A 19,139-nucleotide genomic window follows, 5' to 3' on the forward strand; every position below is an offset into this window, starting at 1 on the left:
GCCACTGTTGATGAATAAAGAATGTATTTGAGAGACAGCAAAGATGCTGGACACGACTGAGCGACTAAGCACACACACACGTGTGCGCGCACACACACAAAGAAGCAGTTGGGGGTTCTCCGGTGGCTTAGTCGGTAAAGTGTCTGCCTACAATGTGGGAGGCCTGGGTTCAATCCCTGCATCGGGAAGATCCCTTCGAGGAGGAAATGGCAACCCACTCCAGTATTCTTGCCTGGAGAATTCCGTGGACAGAGGAGTCTGCTGGGCTACAGTCCGTGGGATCACAAAGAGCTGGACACGACTTAGCAACTAAACCACCACCACCAGGCCTGGGGTGGAGAAAGCCTGTTCCTGGTGGTGGCCACACCGACACAGAAGGGGAGACAGAGGTCAGAGGGCAGGAAGGCAGGGTCGCTTAGGGGCAGGGGTCCCCGAGAGGAGGCCACAGCACAGGGCAGTCCTTGCCCGGAGGTCTCCAGCTCCTGGGGACAGACTCCACATCCCCTGCAGAAACATCTCTGACACCCCAATGTCTTCTTGTTCCCGGCGCTGACTCAGTACTGTGGCAGGTTCTGAGGGATCCCAAACCCGCTGCAGAGGGTAAGGAAAGATGGGACAGTCTCACCAAAGGTTTGTTCCTGCTTCCAGGGGGCAGGACAGAATGACGCTGCAGGAGCTGCACACAGCACGGCTTCCTGGAAATTCACTCTCTAAGTCTCTCCTCAAAGCCTCCCTCCTCACAGAAACACTCAGCTCCCCTCCTCACGCCTGGCCCCCTCCAGCTCTCTCTCTCTGCTCCCCTCAACCACTCAGCTCTCCCTCTCCTTGGATTCTGGCTCCTGGGGACTTTCTAGCTAGCTCAGTATGACCGGGCTCACCTCCGAGCTTCTGCTACTTGGGTCCCCACCCTCCTGCCTGCAGCAAAAGAAATCCATCTTCTTAGGGACCCCCTTTCCTTGGCAGGTGGGGGAGTGGGAAGTTACAAACACTTAGAGCTTATCTAACAGTTCAAAGTTATGGACAGATGATCACGCTAGGTGAACAAGTAATTGAAGATTTTCCCACCACCTACCTATGGTCCATGTGGCTTCGCTCATCTTGTGACCATGGAAATGATGCTGTTAGTACTGAGGGAACATTACTCAGCCAATAAAACGAACGCATTTGAGTCAGTTCTAATGAGGTGAGTGAACTAGAGCCTGTTATACAGACTGAATATCATATATTAATGCACGCATGTGGAATCTAGAAAGATGGTACTGACAAACCCATTTGCAGGGCAGCAGTGGAGATGCAGATATAGAGAAGAGATGTGTGGACACAATGGGGGAAGGAGAGCGTGGGATGAATGGAGAGAGTAGCAGGGAAGCATGCACACAAAACATACTCACATGTCCAAAATGAGAGCCTGTGGAGATTCGCTGGATGACCCAGGGAGCTCTGTGACAACCGAGAGGGATGGAATCTGGTGGGAGGTGGGAGGGACGTTTCAGAGGAGGGGACGTTTGTATGCCTAGGGCTGATTCACACTGTTGTATGGCAGAAACCAACACAATATTGTAAAGCAATTATCCTCCAATTAAGAAAGAAAAAGAACTGAGGGGTGAGGTTTACCTCCAGAGGTGACTGGTGGCCCACATGGCACCACAGTGAGAATCAGGGGAAAAGGGTTCCCCAGACACACTTTCCCCCCATAGGAGCCTGTCCTCTGTCCTTACCTGGTGATTATGCTAGGACGAAGCACTCCCTACCAACTCCTAGGACACTATGTACACATCCGACTCCGTGAGGCGAAGATTGCCAAGGACTCCTTGCGGGCAGTTTGGTATCCTGAGGGCAGCCTGCACACGGCTGCTTTGCAGAGAGGCAGGAGGCTTTGCTCTGGGCTGATTCTGACGCTGGGGGCCTGCTTGGTCTCCCCTGGGGAGAGTTCTAGACTTTGCTGAGCTGAGTTAGCAATTTTCCTTTGGTGTAAAGCAGTCCGGAGCTTGGATGCTCCATCTGCAACCAGATAATCCTCCAATGCAGATCCCACTGGGGATGTGGGCTTGTCCAAATGGAACCTGGATGAACCTGGATGGAGGAGCACAGTGCACCCACCCAAGGCGCAGAGGGGAGGACTGTCTATAAACACAGACTTTCCTGGGATTTCACATGCCCCTCTTGTAGGAAGCAAGGAGATAGATCCTATCTGATCTATTGTTCCAGTATTTTTATTACTCAACTGACAGTAACAATGAAAACATAGAGCTTCTGACAGCTGGAGAGCATTTCACAGTTTACAAAGTATTTTGAGTGAAAGCTTTTTTTTTTTAACCTTTGGGACCTCTTACTCAAATCCAAATAAAATACAGAAAGCACCTTGTGAACTAGAACCTGCAAGGCACATAAGGTGTATTTATTGTGTTTCAGCAGCAAGTATGCGGCTGGTGTTTTTCTAGGTGATTCTAGTAAATTACAGGATTTCCAGACTGGACATGGACTGGGACTCTCTGTTTTCTGTGGGAAAATGCCACCGGCCACCGGCAAATGACAGGTCTAAGGCGACCTCGGCCCTAGGTCTCCCCGGGTCCAGCGGAGATGACCTCCTGCAGCCGTGCCTCCCTCGGAATGAAGCTCTGCAGTCAGAAGAGAAGGGACAGCGGGCTCTCTATGGTCTGTGTCGCCAGCCTGAGCCTGCAGGCCGCCTGGTGCAGCGTTGTCGACACCCGAGGTTGGGGATGGTTCTATCTCTTTAAAAAGAAAAAAAAAAAAAAAAAAGCATGCGTGCGGGTGGGGAGGGCGGGCTGCTGACTGCGGCACCGGCTCGGGGCCTGGACCAGCGCGGCTGCGGGGCCAGTCGCGCCGGACCCGCTGACGGGACACAAGGACAACAAAAGGCGGACGCGGCGCTGGCAGCCCCGGTGAGCGCGTGAGGCCCCGGCTGGGGGCCCGCAGGGGGCCCGGGAGTGCGGGCCCCGCGGGGCGGGGGGGAGGCGCCCGGCCCTGCGGCCGATGCGGGAGCCGCCTTCGGAGAGGGCTGGGGCGCTTCTTGGGCGCCCCTGGCCGCGGCGAGGAAGGGGCCCTTTCTCCACTCCCCCCAGTCTGGGCCGCAGCCTGCGGCGGTGGGCGAGGCGACCCGCCCCCGCCGAGATGCTCAGACAGCCCGGCTTTGTCATTTTCATTTCCAGCCCGGCTTGTGGGTCTGCTCACAAAGGAGCCTTTGCTGCAACATGGAGTGTGGGCCCGGGAGTGTCCTGTTGAATTGTAAAGCGGGATCCCCCAAGTGCCTCCCAGCCTAATGTAGAGCAGTTGTCCTCCTTTAAACTGCACGCCCTGAAATGAGTCCACACATGTCACCCAGTTATCTTATGTAGCAATACTGGAGCACCCTGCTTTGAGTGGACCACGTTTATCCTAGTTATTAGATTATATTTTAATCAGTGATCCTTAAGTTCTTAGAAAGAGTATCCCAGTTTTAACAACAACGAAAAATCTCTTGCTCCTTTTGTTTCTTAAAACAAGGTTGATACCTCGGTAAAGAGGGCTGGGTTTGCTTCTGACGTGACAGTGTTTGGGCTTTAATTTTGTATGACTTTGTCTTCCCTGTGCGAGGAGAGCCTGTTTGGATAAAAGGGGGAATGCAGGTCAGCCCCATGTGCTCCCTGGAGTTACAAACCCAGGGAGCTCTGACTTCTCCAGTGCGGATGGGAGTGATGGATCCTCAACCTCATTTTATTTGTCACTTGGAAGGCAGATCGCTCCTGTTGTTTCTTAAAGCTGTATACATCGATAACCAGGCATGTGTTAGGTTAGTGCATGGGCATCACGTCCTCCTGGTTTTACTCAGGACCAACTGGCTGTCTTTCCCTAATCTTGCCGCAAAGTCTTCTTTCACATCACGGACAAATGACATCCAGTTCCTTGTCCTCCTTCCTCTCGTGGCCGTCCCTTCATCCTTTCTTTACCTTCCTGGCTTTTTGCCTGGCCAAACTGCTCCTCTTCTGTCGAGGTCAAGGCTCCTTCAGTTTCTCTTTCAAACCAACCATACTCCCATATCTTCCTGGCTCCTTGTTTGGTTTTCGAGATCTTTTCCATGATTAAAACAGTGTTTTCTGTTCTTCACATGATAGAAGAGAAGCCTCATGACAGCCTTACTTTAAGACAAGGTTGGCTTACATCAGTACATCTCGTGTTGCTCTATGCTGGGTTTGTTCTCGGAAGACCTGGGTTCAGATCTCAGCTCTGCAGACCCTGAAAACCCCCTCAGCTTCTGCGAGCCTCATTTCCTTCCTATGCTAGAGATGATGGCAGTTGTTCACACAATTTTCTAGGATTGAGATGAGCAGTTCGTCTGAAGGCACCCAGCACCATCCTTGGCACAGATGTAGCTACTCAGGGGATGTTTTGTCATTTTCCCATTCAATTCACCCAGCTACCTGTCCACCCATCCTTGGGGAAGCAGTCTAAAGAGGATTCTCTACCATGTCACTGAAGGAATGGATTTTGAAATGATCATTTGACCAGGTGCTTCTTAATCAGCTCTGAGTACATAAAACATACTCAGTACTTGATAAGGATCCCTTAGGGCTTCCCAGGTGGCTCAGTGTAGGTAAAAGAATCCACCTGCCAGTGCAGGTAACACGGGTTTGATCCCTGGGTTGGGAAGATCCCCTGGAGGGGGGCATGGCAACCCATTCCAGTATTCGTGCCTGGAGGATCCCACGGATAGAGGAGCCTGGCAGGCTATAGTCCATGGGGTTGCGGAGAGTTGGACACGACTGAGAGAGACAGAGGGAAGGATCTCTTGTAAAAGTGATGCAGACATTTCCATGTCGGCACAGGCGTGTTCTGCTGGAGGAGGAAGGGCCCGTTTCCTTTCCCTAGGTCCCTTTAAGTCCTGAGTGATGGCAGAATTGAGGACATCGACAGTCTTGCCGTGAATCCAACTGAGGACCTCTAAGTGAATGATGTAAAGGGCGCCAAACTGGAATTGAGAACAGTTCCTATGGTGGCTCTGATGGTGGACAACCAGGGTGGTAACCTGCTTTTCCTACTGCCAGTGCTGGGACTGCTTCAGTTTCTATTTTATGTGCCTTTCTCCTTTCTCCTCACCACCTTTGCCTCCCTGAAACTCCACACTGAGCGCCTTGTGTCAGACTGCAGTCAGGATGGGCCGTTGTGCCCGCGCCTCAGGAGACAGGAGGAAGTGGGAAGGGCCACGGCCTGGGCATCAGGGGCGTGGCCCTGCCTCTGCCTTGACTTCTCTCAGTGCTAACTGGAGAGTCATTTCACCTCAGCTCTGAGGTGAGATGTATGGTGTAGACCATCTTTACATTTTCTTCAAGGCCTGACATACTCAGTTTGTAACAATTATTCCATCAAATACCACGATTTCATGCTTGCTGCCTCTCTTCATTCTCACGGCAGCCTTATGAAGCAGGCAGCCCATTTTGCAGATTATTAAATGTAAAATTAAGACAGAGTAGAGGCCCAACCATTCCTGATTTGTAGAAAGAGGGGGTTGATGGGACAGTCTCCAGTTTCGCTTTTCTTGCTGGACGTCAGTGAGCACTGAGATCAGCCTCCCTCCCCGAATACTGACTCCTGCACCGTGGGGCCCTGCATCAGGGCACCCAGAGGTCATGGCCATGTGAAGCCCAGGATGCCACAGGGCTTCTCTGTCTTGTTTGGCTCATTGGTGGTTTACTTACAGCAATGTTCCATCCAGACAAACGTCTGTTTTCAGTATTCTACTCTGACTGAGACCACCAGTCTGTCATCTAGTCCAGAAAATATGGGCTCTGCTGTTCACATAGCCTTTTCACGTGTTCTGAAATGACATTAAGAAAAAAAGTCAAAGCTGCTTGAATATTTTTATGGGTGATCATTTAAACTTCTTAGAACTTATTATTTCATTAAAGTACTAAGTCCTAGAGAGAAGTTTGGATTTTTGCTGCATCTGGAATTTGTGCACTGTTTTACCATATGAATAGAGGTTCAGTCTTTCTCCTTGTTTTTAACGCAATGATGCATTTAACCACTAAAAAAGTCCTAATAGGGTTACCAGATGGAATTACAGAAACTATTGTATAAGATAAACATAACCTAAAAAAAATTATTTGTTTGAAATTCAGATTTAACTAGGCATATTTTTACTTGCTAAATCTGGCACCCTTATATAAGCAGAACCTTACTTGACAAATAATGGTTACTTCATTGGAGAAGGAAATGGCAACCCACTCCAATATTCTTGCCTGGAGAATCCCATGGACCCAGGAGCCTGGTGGGCTACAGTCCATGGGGTCAAAAAGAGTTGGACACAACTGAGTGACTAACATTTCATTTCATTTCATTGGGCATAAAGATACTAATTTGTTAGGTTTCTAAACTTACAATATAAATTACATCCAATCTTTGTCAATTTTGTATAACATGCCAAGCATCTCCCTGGGTTTATTGACTAAAGCTTTTGTCTATGAAAGGTTTAAACCCTATGATTATCGTAAGAAGGTTCTGATCCTGAAGAGTGTGTCCCAGTCACCTCATGTTCCCCAGAGGCCCTGCTAATGACTGGGGAAAAAAAACCCCAAGATTTTAAATATATTTATTTGGAGTCAGATAAACATGGTTTAAAACTGACTCCACGTGAGACTAGCTCTGATGCTTCATCTCACAGAGGCTCAATTTCCTCCTCCTTAAATGGACTAATTGCTCAATGACCGTACCCCCCCACCTTACCCCACCACTGTTAGATGTCAGGTGGGCAAAGTCCCTTCCCCCAGGCTTCTAGAGAAACTTGGATTTTCCAGTGAATGAGTGCGTATTACTTTTCTCATCAAAAAGTCAGATAATAATAATATTAGATAATATCAAATGAGATCTATTTCAATCATATAATGTATTTTTAATATGTGATTTTTAAAAGCTTTATTGAGGGACTTCCCCAGTGGTCCAGTGGTTAAGACTTCACATTCCAGTGCAGGTGGTGTGGGTTCCATCTCTGGCCTGGGAGCTAAGATCCTCGCCAAAACACCAAAACATAAAACAGAAGCAGTATTGTAATGAATTCAATAAAGACTTTAAAAATAGTCACATTAAAGAAAAATCTAAAAAAAAGTAACAGTTTTATTGAGATATTGTTCACATACTGTATAATTCACCCATACGGCATATTAGTTTTGTATAAACTTGGAAGATAATTGAACTTTTTAAAGGTCAATCTCAGACTCCGGGGAGCTTATTCCAGTGGTAGCCCCTCCAAATCCTTGTCTCCAACAATTAGCTCCGCCCTCTGATGGACCAAAAGCTGACTAGATCCGCTAGATTCAAGACACACTGTGAAAGTATAGATGTCTCTTGTTACCTGGAAATGGCCAGAGTGATGAAATGATTCATTCTCTATTGAATACCTTCTGTATCCATGGCCTTGCATCTGACCAGGGGAGGCAAAGGTGAACAAGACAATTCTGGAGGACCTCCTTGCAAAACGAGGAAGGTTTGTATAACACGGAAGAGAACCCTTGGGACACTTGAGGGGATAATTTATACATTTTTCTTATTAGATTTGATATACAATATTTTTTCTGGAGTACATTCTACTGGAAATCTTTAACTGCACACACACACACACACACACACACACGTACTGGAAATCTTTAACTGCACACATACACACACACACACACACACACACGAGGGCTTCCCAGGTGGTGCCAGTGGTAAAGATCTGCCTGCAGTACAGCAGACTTAAGACACAGGTTCAATCCCTGGGTTGGAAAGATCCCATGGAGAAGGAAATGGCAACCCACTCCAGTCCTCTTGCCTGGAGAATCCCCACGGACAGAGGAGCCTGCAGTCCATGGGGTCACAAAGAGTCGGACACGACTGAGCAGGCACACAGGACACACTCTCAAACACCCTACATAATAAGTATCTGTTACCTTTAACTCCATGTCTGGGCTCTGTAAAGCGTATTATGTAAATATTCCATTTCAGGGATGTTTATCTGGGGTCACGTAATGGCTGTAGTGACCATGACCTTCTCTACAGTAGTTCTTCCTTTGTCTTACATTTTGGGCTCTTGATTTACAAGGTGAATTAATCTGACTTCTCTGTTTCGCACAGATGCCTTTTTCAAATCTGTGCTGACTCATGTTTTGCTCTGACAGCAAGGCGAGCAATACTATTATTCCGAGGGTAATTCCAGTGGAGGCTCCTGTGGGTCAGGAGTCTGTCTGCACTGGCTCCTTGTTTCTGTAACATTAGGGACTTTCAAGGGTGAATATTTCAGCACATCACAGAGGATTTAGCTGTGTGTGAATGTGTCTGGTCAAGCATGATGAAAAGTAATGCTGATTTTTAATTCTCATCTTTAGAGGAATGTGTGTTCTGTTTGCAGGAGGTCGCTGAAGGCTCTTCTGGCTTGAGTCTTTGCTATAAAGGGGTGAAAAGACTGTTTCTAGGGAGACTGGCGCAGTTGAGACAGGTAGAGCTCAGGGTTGTTGAGAACAGTGAAGGCGGAGGGGCCCCCTCAAATCCCCACTTCCTCAGACACGACCCTCAGTCATGTGGTCATGATTTAAAACCTGGGTGTCTGGTCTGCTTCTGTTTCAAGTAGAGCAACTCAAAGAAATGTTCGCCTTGGTTAAGTGGAGCTGGCATGTTTCTTTCCTGCTCCTTGAATGAGATCATATATGGTGCCAACCCCACCTGCTATGGGAGAGCCCGGGCTGCCAAAGCAGGGTTTTAGCTGGATGGACACACTGTGCTTGAATTAGCCGTGGGCAGTGGCTTTGGGCGACAAGGCCAAATGTGTGGATTCCACAGCTGGCCAGGGCCGACCGCCAGGCCGGTTCCCTAATCGCCGTTGTAGGCTACCAACTGTTTGGCCCCTGATGCGTCAGAGAAGGACAAGGGTCAGTGGGCAGAGGCCATGAGCTTGTCATGTCCCTTCGTGTGTTAGAGAATATTCTATGAGCAAAGACTGGCGTCTCGTATGTGCGGGACTGGCCTGCAGTTCATCAGGTACTTGTAGATGTCGTTGAGGCCGGTCTTTGCGATGACTCTGCGTACATGGGGCAAACTGTCCTGGCCCACCGTGAGGAAGGCGGGCCACAAGAGATTATGTGATTCCCAAACCGTGGCCTCCACCTTCAGTGATACGAGAGCGGCAGCTGACTTCCCCTTTGGGGAAACGTACGGGCGGAGAAGGACGTGATAGTTCAGTGTCTTTATTGTGTCAGGCAGTCAATAGCAGGACTAAGGTAAGAGATGGAGTAAAAGCCTTAGTTTAAGTCCTTGAGATGGTGCTTGACGTTCCTGGACACCAATTTCCTTAACTGTAAAATGAAATTAATAATTTCCTACCAATTCATTAGGCTGTTATGAGACCGAAGCAAGACAGTATCTATGAAATCACTCTAACAAATTAAAACACTGCACCTCTGCAAGGTGATCATCTTACCACACAACATTACAGTTTTACTATCAGTAACATTTCCACTGTATTCAGAATTTAGGATATTCTAATATTCTTGACCATGTTAATGAAATAAAGACAAAGTTATCGTGAAAGCAGTAAAAAAAAAAAAAATCCTAGATTTAACATGTCATGATTAATCTGATTTTTCTTATTGAGGAACTGTCAAATTTATTAGTATGGATAGTTTGAATGTTTATATTTCTTATGTTTAAAATTGCATTAGACTGCTGTTCAATCATATTAGATGCCATAAGAAAGGCTAGTAGCTTTTATCTTCCATGTATTGTCATTGTAAAGGATTTATAGAAGTAAACGTGTGGTATACTGAAGCACTCAGAAATGGATTCATTATCAGATGGAGATTTATATACAATAGAAACATTAAGCATAGGGTATAAAATTCCCATATAGTGGTAGGCAGCAAGGAACAAAACATTTCTGTAGTTTAAAACAATAAGGATGAAATAGCAATAAATATACACTTAATTTGGAGAAGGGAATGGCAATCCACTCTAGTATTCTTGCCTGGAGAATCCCACAGACAGAGAAGCCTGGTGGGCTACAGTCCGTGGGGTCACAAAGAATCAGACATAACTGAACGACTAACACACACACACACACACGTACACTTAATTATAGGAAGAGATGTGTTCATTTATCTGTTTGGCCACCGCACACCAAGAAATGGATATTTGTTGAACTGAATAAAGGTGTGAGTGTGTGTGTGTGAATCACATACTGAGAATTAAGACATTTTAATATTTCTTTTGTCTATATATTTTGATCTTGGATTGCACAAAGTAGTCATGAGAATAAGTAAAGTAATATGTAACAAAGGCTTTGTAAATGTTGATGTGCTCTATGTTTTTCAGTGTTATTCTGTGAAAGTAGCCTGGTTTATTGTTAAAATCCCCTACCTGGGGCGGAGAGGTCTGCTGGGGCTGGGTTACTTCCTGGTGTCCCCAGATGCTCTTGAAGGTGTGACTCACTTGCTGCCTCACACCCCACCTGCAGAGCTAATGTCTCAGTAAACCAACATTGACAGGTCCTGAGGACATGTGTCATCTTGTCCCCTTCTCCTTGCCCATAGGGTGTAGGGCACAGCCTCTAACCTCTTTTAGCTTTGGTGTCTTAACCTGTAAAATGAGGAAACTATATGGAAGAAATTTTCGTCTACCTTCTAAGTTCTGCTGCTTTGTCTGAGGATTAAGGTGAGAAAATCAAACAAAATTTTATTAAGGAGTCTGGCTCAGATGGTAAAGAATCTGCCTGCAATGCAGGAGACCCAGGTTCAATCCCTGGGTTGGGAGGATCCCCTAAAGAAGGAAATGGCAGCCCATTCCAGTAGTCTTGACTAGAAAATCCTATGGACAGAGGAGCCTGGCGGGCTATGGTTCATGGGGTCGCAAAGAGTCAGACACGATTGAGTGACTAACACAGATACATGGAGAGACCCAGGAACTGAATAGTTCACTGAAATGGCCAGAGCCCTCAACTTAAGTACCATCTTCAGCTAAAGACAGGGTAATGGCAGTAGTGGTTTGGGACTTCAAAGGGGAGGAAGGCAACTGACCCAAAGATAGGAAGGCAAACGTTGGTAAACAGCTGTTTGCTGGACCAGGCAGCGACAATGGGACATGGGTGAACTGCAGCAGACAGACTCTGCAGGGTCCTCCCTGTCCATGTGCCTAGTACATACCACAGTTCTGCACGGTGATGGCCCATCCTGGAATGGACGCTCTGCGTTCCTTTAGATAGTTTCTGAGAAGGTCAGAGCTTCTTCCTGAGTCTTTGGGGCCTTACAAAGCATCAGCCTAAATTTTCCAGTAGTCATGTGTGGATGTGAAAGAAGGACCATAGAGAAAGCTGAGCGCCAAAGAATTGATGCTTTTGAACTGTGTTGTTGGAGAAGATTCTTGCGAGGCCCTTGGACTGTAAGGAGATCCAACTAGTCAATCCTAAGGGAAATCAGTCCTTAGGTGATAAAGTGATTCAATTATACATACATAAATATGTATATATATATATATATTTTTTTTTTCATCTTCTTTTCCATCATGGTTTATCACAAGATATTTTATATATATATATATATATGTATATATATATGTATATCACAGTAGGACCTTGTAGTTTATCCAGCCTATATATAATGGTTTGCATCTGTGGTGATTTAGTTGCTAAATCATGTCCAACAACTGTGATCCCATGAATGCCTGCCATGCTCCTCTGTCCATGGGATTCTCCAGGTGAGAATACTAGAGTGGGTTGCCATTTGCTTCTCCAGAGGATCTTCCCGACCCAGAAATCGAAACCAGGTCTCCAGCATTGCAGACAGATTCTTTACCGACTGAGCTATGAGGGAAGTCCTAGTTTGCATCTACTAACCCCAAAACTCCCAGTCCATCCCTCCCTGACTGCCCTTCCTGTTAACAACCACAGGTCTGTTCTCTACATCTATCAGTCTGTTTCGTAAATAAGTTCACTTGTGTGACATTTTAGATTCCACATATAAGTGATGTCATACGGTATTTGTCTTTTCCTTTCTGACTTACTTCACTTAGTATGATAACCTCCAGGTCCATCTATGTGGCTTATCAGCCCAAATTCATTCTCAGGCCAAAGAGATACAGTTGGAGGTAGCAAACTTTTCTCCCCTATTTAATGCTATTAAATAAATAGTATTATTTAAATACCATGTGCAGAATTTCATATGAATGAAGAAAGATCTATTGGTACTGAGGGGGACTTGGGAACCCTGAGGAATACTTTGAATGCTTGGGGAGTAAGTTCTCAGGGAAGTTTCACAAGGCCTTGGGTGCATACCTTGATAAGAAGAGAGGTCATGAGTGGTGTTTAGGGAAGGAATAGATGCTCCTCACAAAGGCAATAAAATGAGGTTGCAATGCAAGGGTGACCCTTTCTGCAAATCTCTTCTCTGCTTGCCTCCCCTCCCCTTTCTTTCCTCTTTTTAAAAACCTTGCTATTTTGAGTCTATTAGTCCATCTGTACCTCATTCTTAATGAACAGCTATTATGATAATAAATGAAAGATTAAAGATATTACTTCAAACAAAGATGTCATTATGTACTACTCTATCATGTTATAAATGTATTTTCAACATTATCTCATGCTGGAGACACAATATAGTAGATGTTTAATTTTTACCATTATTAAATGGAAATACTATGCATGCAAAAGAGTATGTATAAATTAGACTCTTTTGCCCACTTTCCTTTGAGGTAGTTTCTTTTTTATTTTCAAGAGTTCTCTGTTGATTATCTGTGTGGCAAGTATGTTCTCCTGATGTATGTAGCTTGAGGTGTTCATCTTTTTAATGTGGTTTGAATGTAGTCATCTTTTTCTTCTGTGGTTCGTGCTTTCTATCTTCTGTTTATAGAGTTCATTTCTACCCTGAGGTCATGAGGATATTGGGTTATATTTCTTCCTAGAAACTTTACGGTGTGATTGTCTCACTTATGCCCTTAATCCCCTGGAATTGATACTTGTGTGCACTCTGAGGTTCAAATACATTTCTGTTTCCAGGTGGGTAAGCACTTGTCCCAGTAACATTTCTTGAATGGTCCAGCTTTCCCCACTGTGCTCTACCAACACCTCTGTCACGTATCAAGTCTCCATTAACGCAAGGATCTGTTTCTGAGCTTTATACCTTTTGATTGTTTCTGTTTGAATATCTTACCAACTCAGGTATTACAGTTTTTTTTTACAGTTTGCTATTTAGCAAAGCAAATCTTTCCCCTCATACTTCTGAAGGACTGTCTTTATTCTTATCCCCTTGTTTTCCCATAGAACTTTTAGAATTTCAAATTTTATTTTGAAAGGTTGTTGGGATTTTGATTGGAATGTCTTTGAATTAAAAGACCAATTGGAGAAGAGGGGACATTTCAGTGATATTGAGCCTTCCTGCCCTGTATCATGTACATATCACCATTTTTAAAGGGTGTCTTTTGTTCAAGTTTATATATTTTCTACCTAAAATTTTTATACAAGTTTTTTGTTATAATTATTCCAAGGTAACTTTTTTTCCCTTGATATTATAAATGGTTGTCTCTAAAAATACCTTCAAAAAACTTTTACTGGTATGTAGAAATACAGTTGAACTTCTATCAGTAATCTGGATCAACTCTATCATTAAATTTGTTGACTTGTCTGAAATACTTTTTGAATGTCCCACCTGTGAAAGGTGATGATTCCCCCCACCTCCTGTCCAGTGAAATGTTTACTAGACACAGAGATAGCCCAGTGTGAGGTTTGCTCATTAAGAAGTTCCCATCTGTTTCCTCTTTACTAAATGTTTTTTGTTTTTTTTCCTATTTGACAGAAGGTCTTTAATGGGTATGGAATTTGATCCTCTGATAAGTCCAATCAATTTGGTCATAGACTATTATCTTGTATTATTATACTATATATGCTGCATTCAGCTTGCTAATATCTATTTAGAATTTTTGTATCTGTGTTTATGAGTGACATTGGCCAGTAATTTTCCTTTTGCATACTGTGCCAATCTGGTTTAGATAACTGGATTTGGGAATATTATCAGACAGATGACATTATTTGGGCATATTGTCTATTTTTATGTTTTCTGGTAGACTTTGTTGTTTTAGAGTTACCTTGCTTATTGAATATTTGGTACATCTTTCCAGTAAAATCATCTAGCCTAATGTTTTCCCTTTGGAGAGATTTTAAATATCAGTGAATGAAACTATTTTGGATTGACTTGTTTCTTGAATTTGTCTGGTACTTTGTATTTTTCTAATAATTTGTCTGTTTTCAAAGTTTGAAAATTCATTACCTTAGAGTTACTTTTAAGGGATTCCCCGGTGGTCCAGTGGTTAGGACTCTGCACTTTCACTGCCGAGGGTCTGAATTCAATTCCTGGTGACGTGCTAAGTCACTTCAGTCATGTCCGACTCTTTGTGACCCCATGGACTGTAGGACCCCATGGACTGTAGCCGGACAGGCTCCTCTTGTCTATGGGATTTTCCAGTCAAGAATACTGGAGTGGGTTGCCATTCCCTACTCCAGGGGATCTTCCTGACTCAGGGATCGAACCCATGTCTCTTGCACCTCCTGCATTGGCAGGCAGGTTCTCTACCACTAGCGCCACCTGGGAAGCACAGAATGTAGCCACTTCCTGGTAGGAGATGTAAGATCTTGTAAGCCACATGGGCATGAGCAAAAATAAATAAATAAATGAAATTAAAAAAATAATATTCTGTTATCTTTTAAATTCCTGATGCATCCCATTTTCATCCCTATATAGATGTATGTATTATGTATATTACTTATTTTAACTTGATCAGTCTTACTGCAAACTGGCCAATTTTATTAGACTTTTAAAATAGCTCACTTTCCATTGTATCTTTGTTTTCTATTTTGTTAATTCTACTCTTATCTACTCTCAATCTTATTTTCTTTGGATTTATCCCCATAATCTTTTTTTTAAAGTCTTGAAATGGATACTTAATTTTCAGTCATTCATTTTCCTGAATGAAATTATTGAAGGCAGTAAATGTCCCATAAATCTACAAAACCCCCTCTATTAAGAAGGAGCAAGTCAAAGCCTCAGTGTTTTTCGTGGGCACTTGCTTTCAACCAGAATTTAATAAGATTCCTTTTGTGTTCCTTTTTATTTTTAGAGCTACCCTCTATTTGTGGAAAGTGGTACTGGGTTTCCATTTATATTGTGGGTGGAAAGTTTCCTTTTATAATACATTTATTTAAGTAGAGGGTTATTTTAAGAAAGAAAAACATTAAGTAAATAATCAAAGAGGTGATACATAGTAGGCCAAAGATCCTCAGAATGGTATGCTTCATCTCAGATATGAGAAACATTATGAAATGACTATAATTTGTGACTACCATTTGGGAAACTGATGTCCCAGGCAGTTCACTGCCTTCTCTAACCCACTTGCATGGTCACTAGCAAGTATAGTTGTTCAGCCACAGAGGATGAGCTTTGAATAATCAGGGAGTAAGACAAGTCCTGGGCACACACATGCACAAATGCTTCAGTGTCCAAAAAAAGGGAAATAGTTTCTGGAATTCCAAATTGTGGGTCAGATGTTCATAACAGAAGTGATACTAAAACTGAAGATGGGATTGCTAGCGAGCGGTCATGAGTGGTTAGGACGTGGTGGTCCTTAGGTCCCAGCATGGGTGCACATCCATAGGTCCAGATGTGCCATGGGTGCACATCTTCAGTGCCTTTCTCCCTTCGACAAAACCGTTCAGATGGCAGCTCAGTAGGGGTCAGGAGAAAGACGGTATCCTGACCATAATAATATGCTGGGGAAAGTCGCTGTATCCTGCTAGAAATGATGGCAAAAAAAGTGTGTGATGTGCATTCATTACAGCTCAGAGTTATTTAGGAAAAACGACTGATTGTTTTTTTCTTTTTTTTTGTAATGATGATCCATTGTCCATCTGGAGGAAAGTTATAATAATTTGCCATGAGGTTCTTTGTTGTTTAGCAAGTTTATCAAATGTGCCGGGTGATACGAGGTTAGTTAACATCCCAGATGACAGAAAATGAAAATGATAGTCTCTCAGTTGTGTCTGACTCTTTGCAACCCCATGGACTATACAGTCCATGGAATTCTCCAGGCCAGAATACTTGAGTGGGTAGCCTTTCCCTTCTCCAGGGGATCTTCCCAACCCAGGGATCGAACCCAGGTCTCCCACACTGCAGGTGGATTCTTTACCATCTGAGCCACCAGGGAAGCCCCAGATGACAGAACATGTATTCTAAGAGGTGGAACAAGCTGGAACTAGCAACAGAAGCAGTGGAGTTGGTGAGCATGAATACACAGTGGTCCACTCACAGCAATTCTCCTATTTCCAGCTAACATTCTCAGGGAGGCAGGACCTCCTGCTTGGACACGCCTCACGGGCTGCAGGCAAAGTCTTGAAGAAGGTCTTGCTCCAAGCATAAGCCATTCCAGGTTTCTCTCAGAGGCTCTTATTTTACCATAAACATCCATATAAAGCCTGCATCTCTTCAACAATACACTCATATTTTACAGTTATCTTTAAAAGGACATTTTCACTGACAATTTTTTTTTGTATTTAAAAGATATATTTGGATTAATTCCAATTCTCACAACTGTTGATGAGTTCAAAGAATGTATATGTATCTAGAATGATAGAATTTTAGAGGTGTTGATAACTTTGATAATGTTGATATCAACACATTCCAGTTCTCTCGTTTTACAGATAAAGAAACCAATCCTGTTCTTCTGCTTTATTATACACAACTGCTTTGAATCTGAACACTTCAAACTGGAGAATTCAATTTTTAAAATCCACTATCATATGAAAAGCTTTCACTCTCTTGTGACTACAATTCCTTAGTTTAGTTTTAGTTCTTAAATTTTAACTTAAAGTCTAGAATTATTCTCTTTCTTGACAGGTGGCAGACAAAATATTTGATATATAGTGAAAGTCACTTAGTTGTGTCTGACTCTGCAACCCCATGGACTATACAGTCCATGGAATTCTCCAGGCCAGAATACTGGAGTGGGTAGCCTTTCCCTTCTCCAGGGGATCTTCCCAACCCAGGGATTGAACCCAGGTCTCCTGCATTGCAGGCAGATTCTTTACTAGCTGAGCCACAAGGGAAGCCCATTTGATATACGATTTCATATAAAAGAGGAATAAGATTTTGGATGGGTTTGTTTCCATTAATCTCACTCACTCATGGCACCCAGGGATATTTTTATGATACCAAGTCACTAGGGAAGTGTTTGGGGAAGAATTTTCAGAGAGTCTTCAGTTTCTTCCCCGGATTTTCATGAATCCAAGAATCTATAGTGATCTAAATATAGCTTAGATTATGATCTCTACATTACTTTTGTCTACAAGGCAACATTGCTGGGTAGCAAAAACAGAATAAGTCAGCAGCTGGTTTTCTTGTTTTCTGCCCCTCACTTCCTAGTCGAGCATCTGAAACACCACCACTTAGCTCCGTGTTTCTAAGCTCGTGGTTCTGAGCTCCAGGGACTTTCTAATTATAAACTGCTGGTTGCATCGGAGCCCTGCCTAGGAACATGGCACCTGGTCTCACCTCACCACTGGCAGAGTTGGTGTTTCTTAGGTTGGTGTTTCACAGGTGTGTGAAAGGTTCCTGCTTTCACACAGCTGTCTCCCCCAAAGAAATGCCATCATGTCTAAGAGGGTGCCTTGGATATTATAAAGGATTTGTAACCATGATACTTGCAGGAGTGGGTAGAAAATTCAGTCTCATGCATCCCTCTGACTTAGCCTGGTTGTCAAAGTTTGTCATTTTTTTTCCCTTCTGGTTTATTTCTTAACGTGTTAGGCTGTTGCAGGCACCCATGGTTCTTAAGTATATTGCTAGTAAAATATTCTTTTTTTATTAAGCATAGATGTTTCATTTTCAGATGTGAGTTATAATGTATAAAGTCACAGGCTTGGGTCTTGGGGTGCTGTTCCTGAGAAAAGGTACATTGTGCGAAGCACATATTCCACTTGGAAGAAGCCAGGGAACTGGAGGGATGAGGAGAAATGCTGGGGGGATGAGGAGTGAGAACATGGAACTAAGTTAAGTAGGCGTGTTTTTATTTATAGTGACGGCCATGTGTGGTTATGATGTGTGTCTGCCGGTGGTGAGTGGAGACCAGGTGCCATGCTCCTAGGCAGGGCTCCGACACAACCAGCAGCTTATAATTAGAAAGTCCCTGGAGCTCAGCACCGTGGCTGTCGGCCACGAGGAGCTGCCTCATCTGTGCCTTTACTGGGAGGACTTTCCCCTACTCCTTTTTTAACCCTTCCTTGGTTTTCTTTCAGGATTCCAGAAGTGATACCAAGATGCAGGTGTCACCAGAGCAAGGAGACGGGCGCTCGCCAGGGAGTATCGTACATCTGCTGAGATGAGGGCGAGGATCACGGGGCCCAAGAACATCCACAACATCTTCCCCACCTCCTGCAGAAAGAAATACAGAAGGTTCTCAGATGAAAATAGCTCCTCTTTGCTTTGGGGAAAAGCCAGAACCCATTAGCTGATCAATTTTACCTGGAGAAGGCTCGTGGGCTGCTGATCAGCAGGCGTAACCCAGGGAGGCGACACGGACGGGACAGCCCTGCTGTGAGGAGCGCCAACACCGAACACGGCGATGCTTTCCCCCATCAGATGATGAATGGATGTTGAGGGGAAAACAGCCCTTCTGCCAGCCAGGCGAGCTGGACTGGCGTCCACGCTTACAGGAGCAACTTGGAAGGAGGAAAAATATTTTCATGGTTTTCCCAGACAGATATTCCGGGACAAGTGATAATGGAGACCCAGGATAATAGGTAAATGAGTGAATGTTTTAAATTACGGCACTTTGCACTGAGATTCAAGGCTTGCTGGGTTTTCCCATAGGAGACATACGTTGGCAAAAACAGAGGGAAGCTCTCTCAAGGTGAAAGTGAATCAACCCCAGACATGTTGGTTCTAGTGGGGATTGTGTGGGTGATCCTTGTACTGTGGGGTGGCAATCACTCCTTTCATTTCCCAGATGGTTCTGTGTTCTGTTTCCTGGTGTGGCTCTTACCGTGGACAATTGACTCAATGTGTCCTGTTTTCTCCCTCATAAAATGTATGTATGGGTGCCTTCCACTGGCCTGTGATTTTTGGAAAATATTAAATAACAAC

The 19,139-nt window shown here is 44.2% G+C and overlaps 1 protein-coding gene across 1 annotated transcript in view; it reads left to right on the plus strand.

The window, feature by feature from the left end:
* Positions 1-2,799: 2,799 nt before the first annotated feature.
* The window catches only part of SACS (sacsin molecular chaperone), a 77,610-nt gene continuing 61,270 nt past the window's right edge, over positions 2,800-19,139 (plus strand). The window contains exons 1-2 of the mRNA XM_065902267.1: positions 2,800-2,903; positions 18,293-18,796. Coding sequence (XP_065758339.1) covers positions 18,777-18,796 — 20 coding nt within the window. The 5' untranslated portion in view covers positions 2,800-2,903; positions 18,293-18,776. The remainder of the gene's footprint in view (positions 2,904-18,292; positions 18,797-19,139) is intronic.

The sequence above is a fragment of the Muntiacus reevesi genome, chromosome 11 (assembly GCF_963930625.1).
Source record: "Muntiacus reevesi chromosome 11, mMunRee1.1, whole genome shotgun sequence".
NCBI classification, from domain to species: domain Eukaryota; kingdom Metazoa; phylum Chordata; class Mammalia; order Artiodactyla; family Cervidae; genus Muntiacus; species Muntiacus reevesi.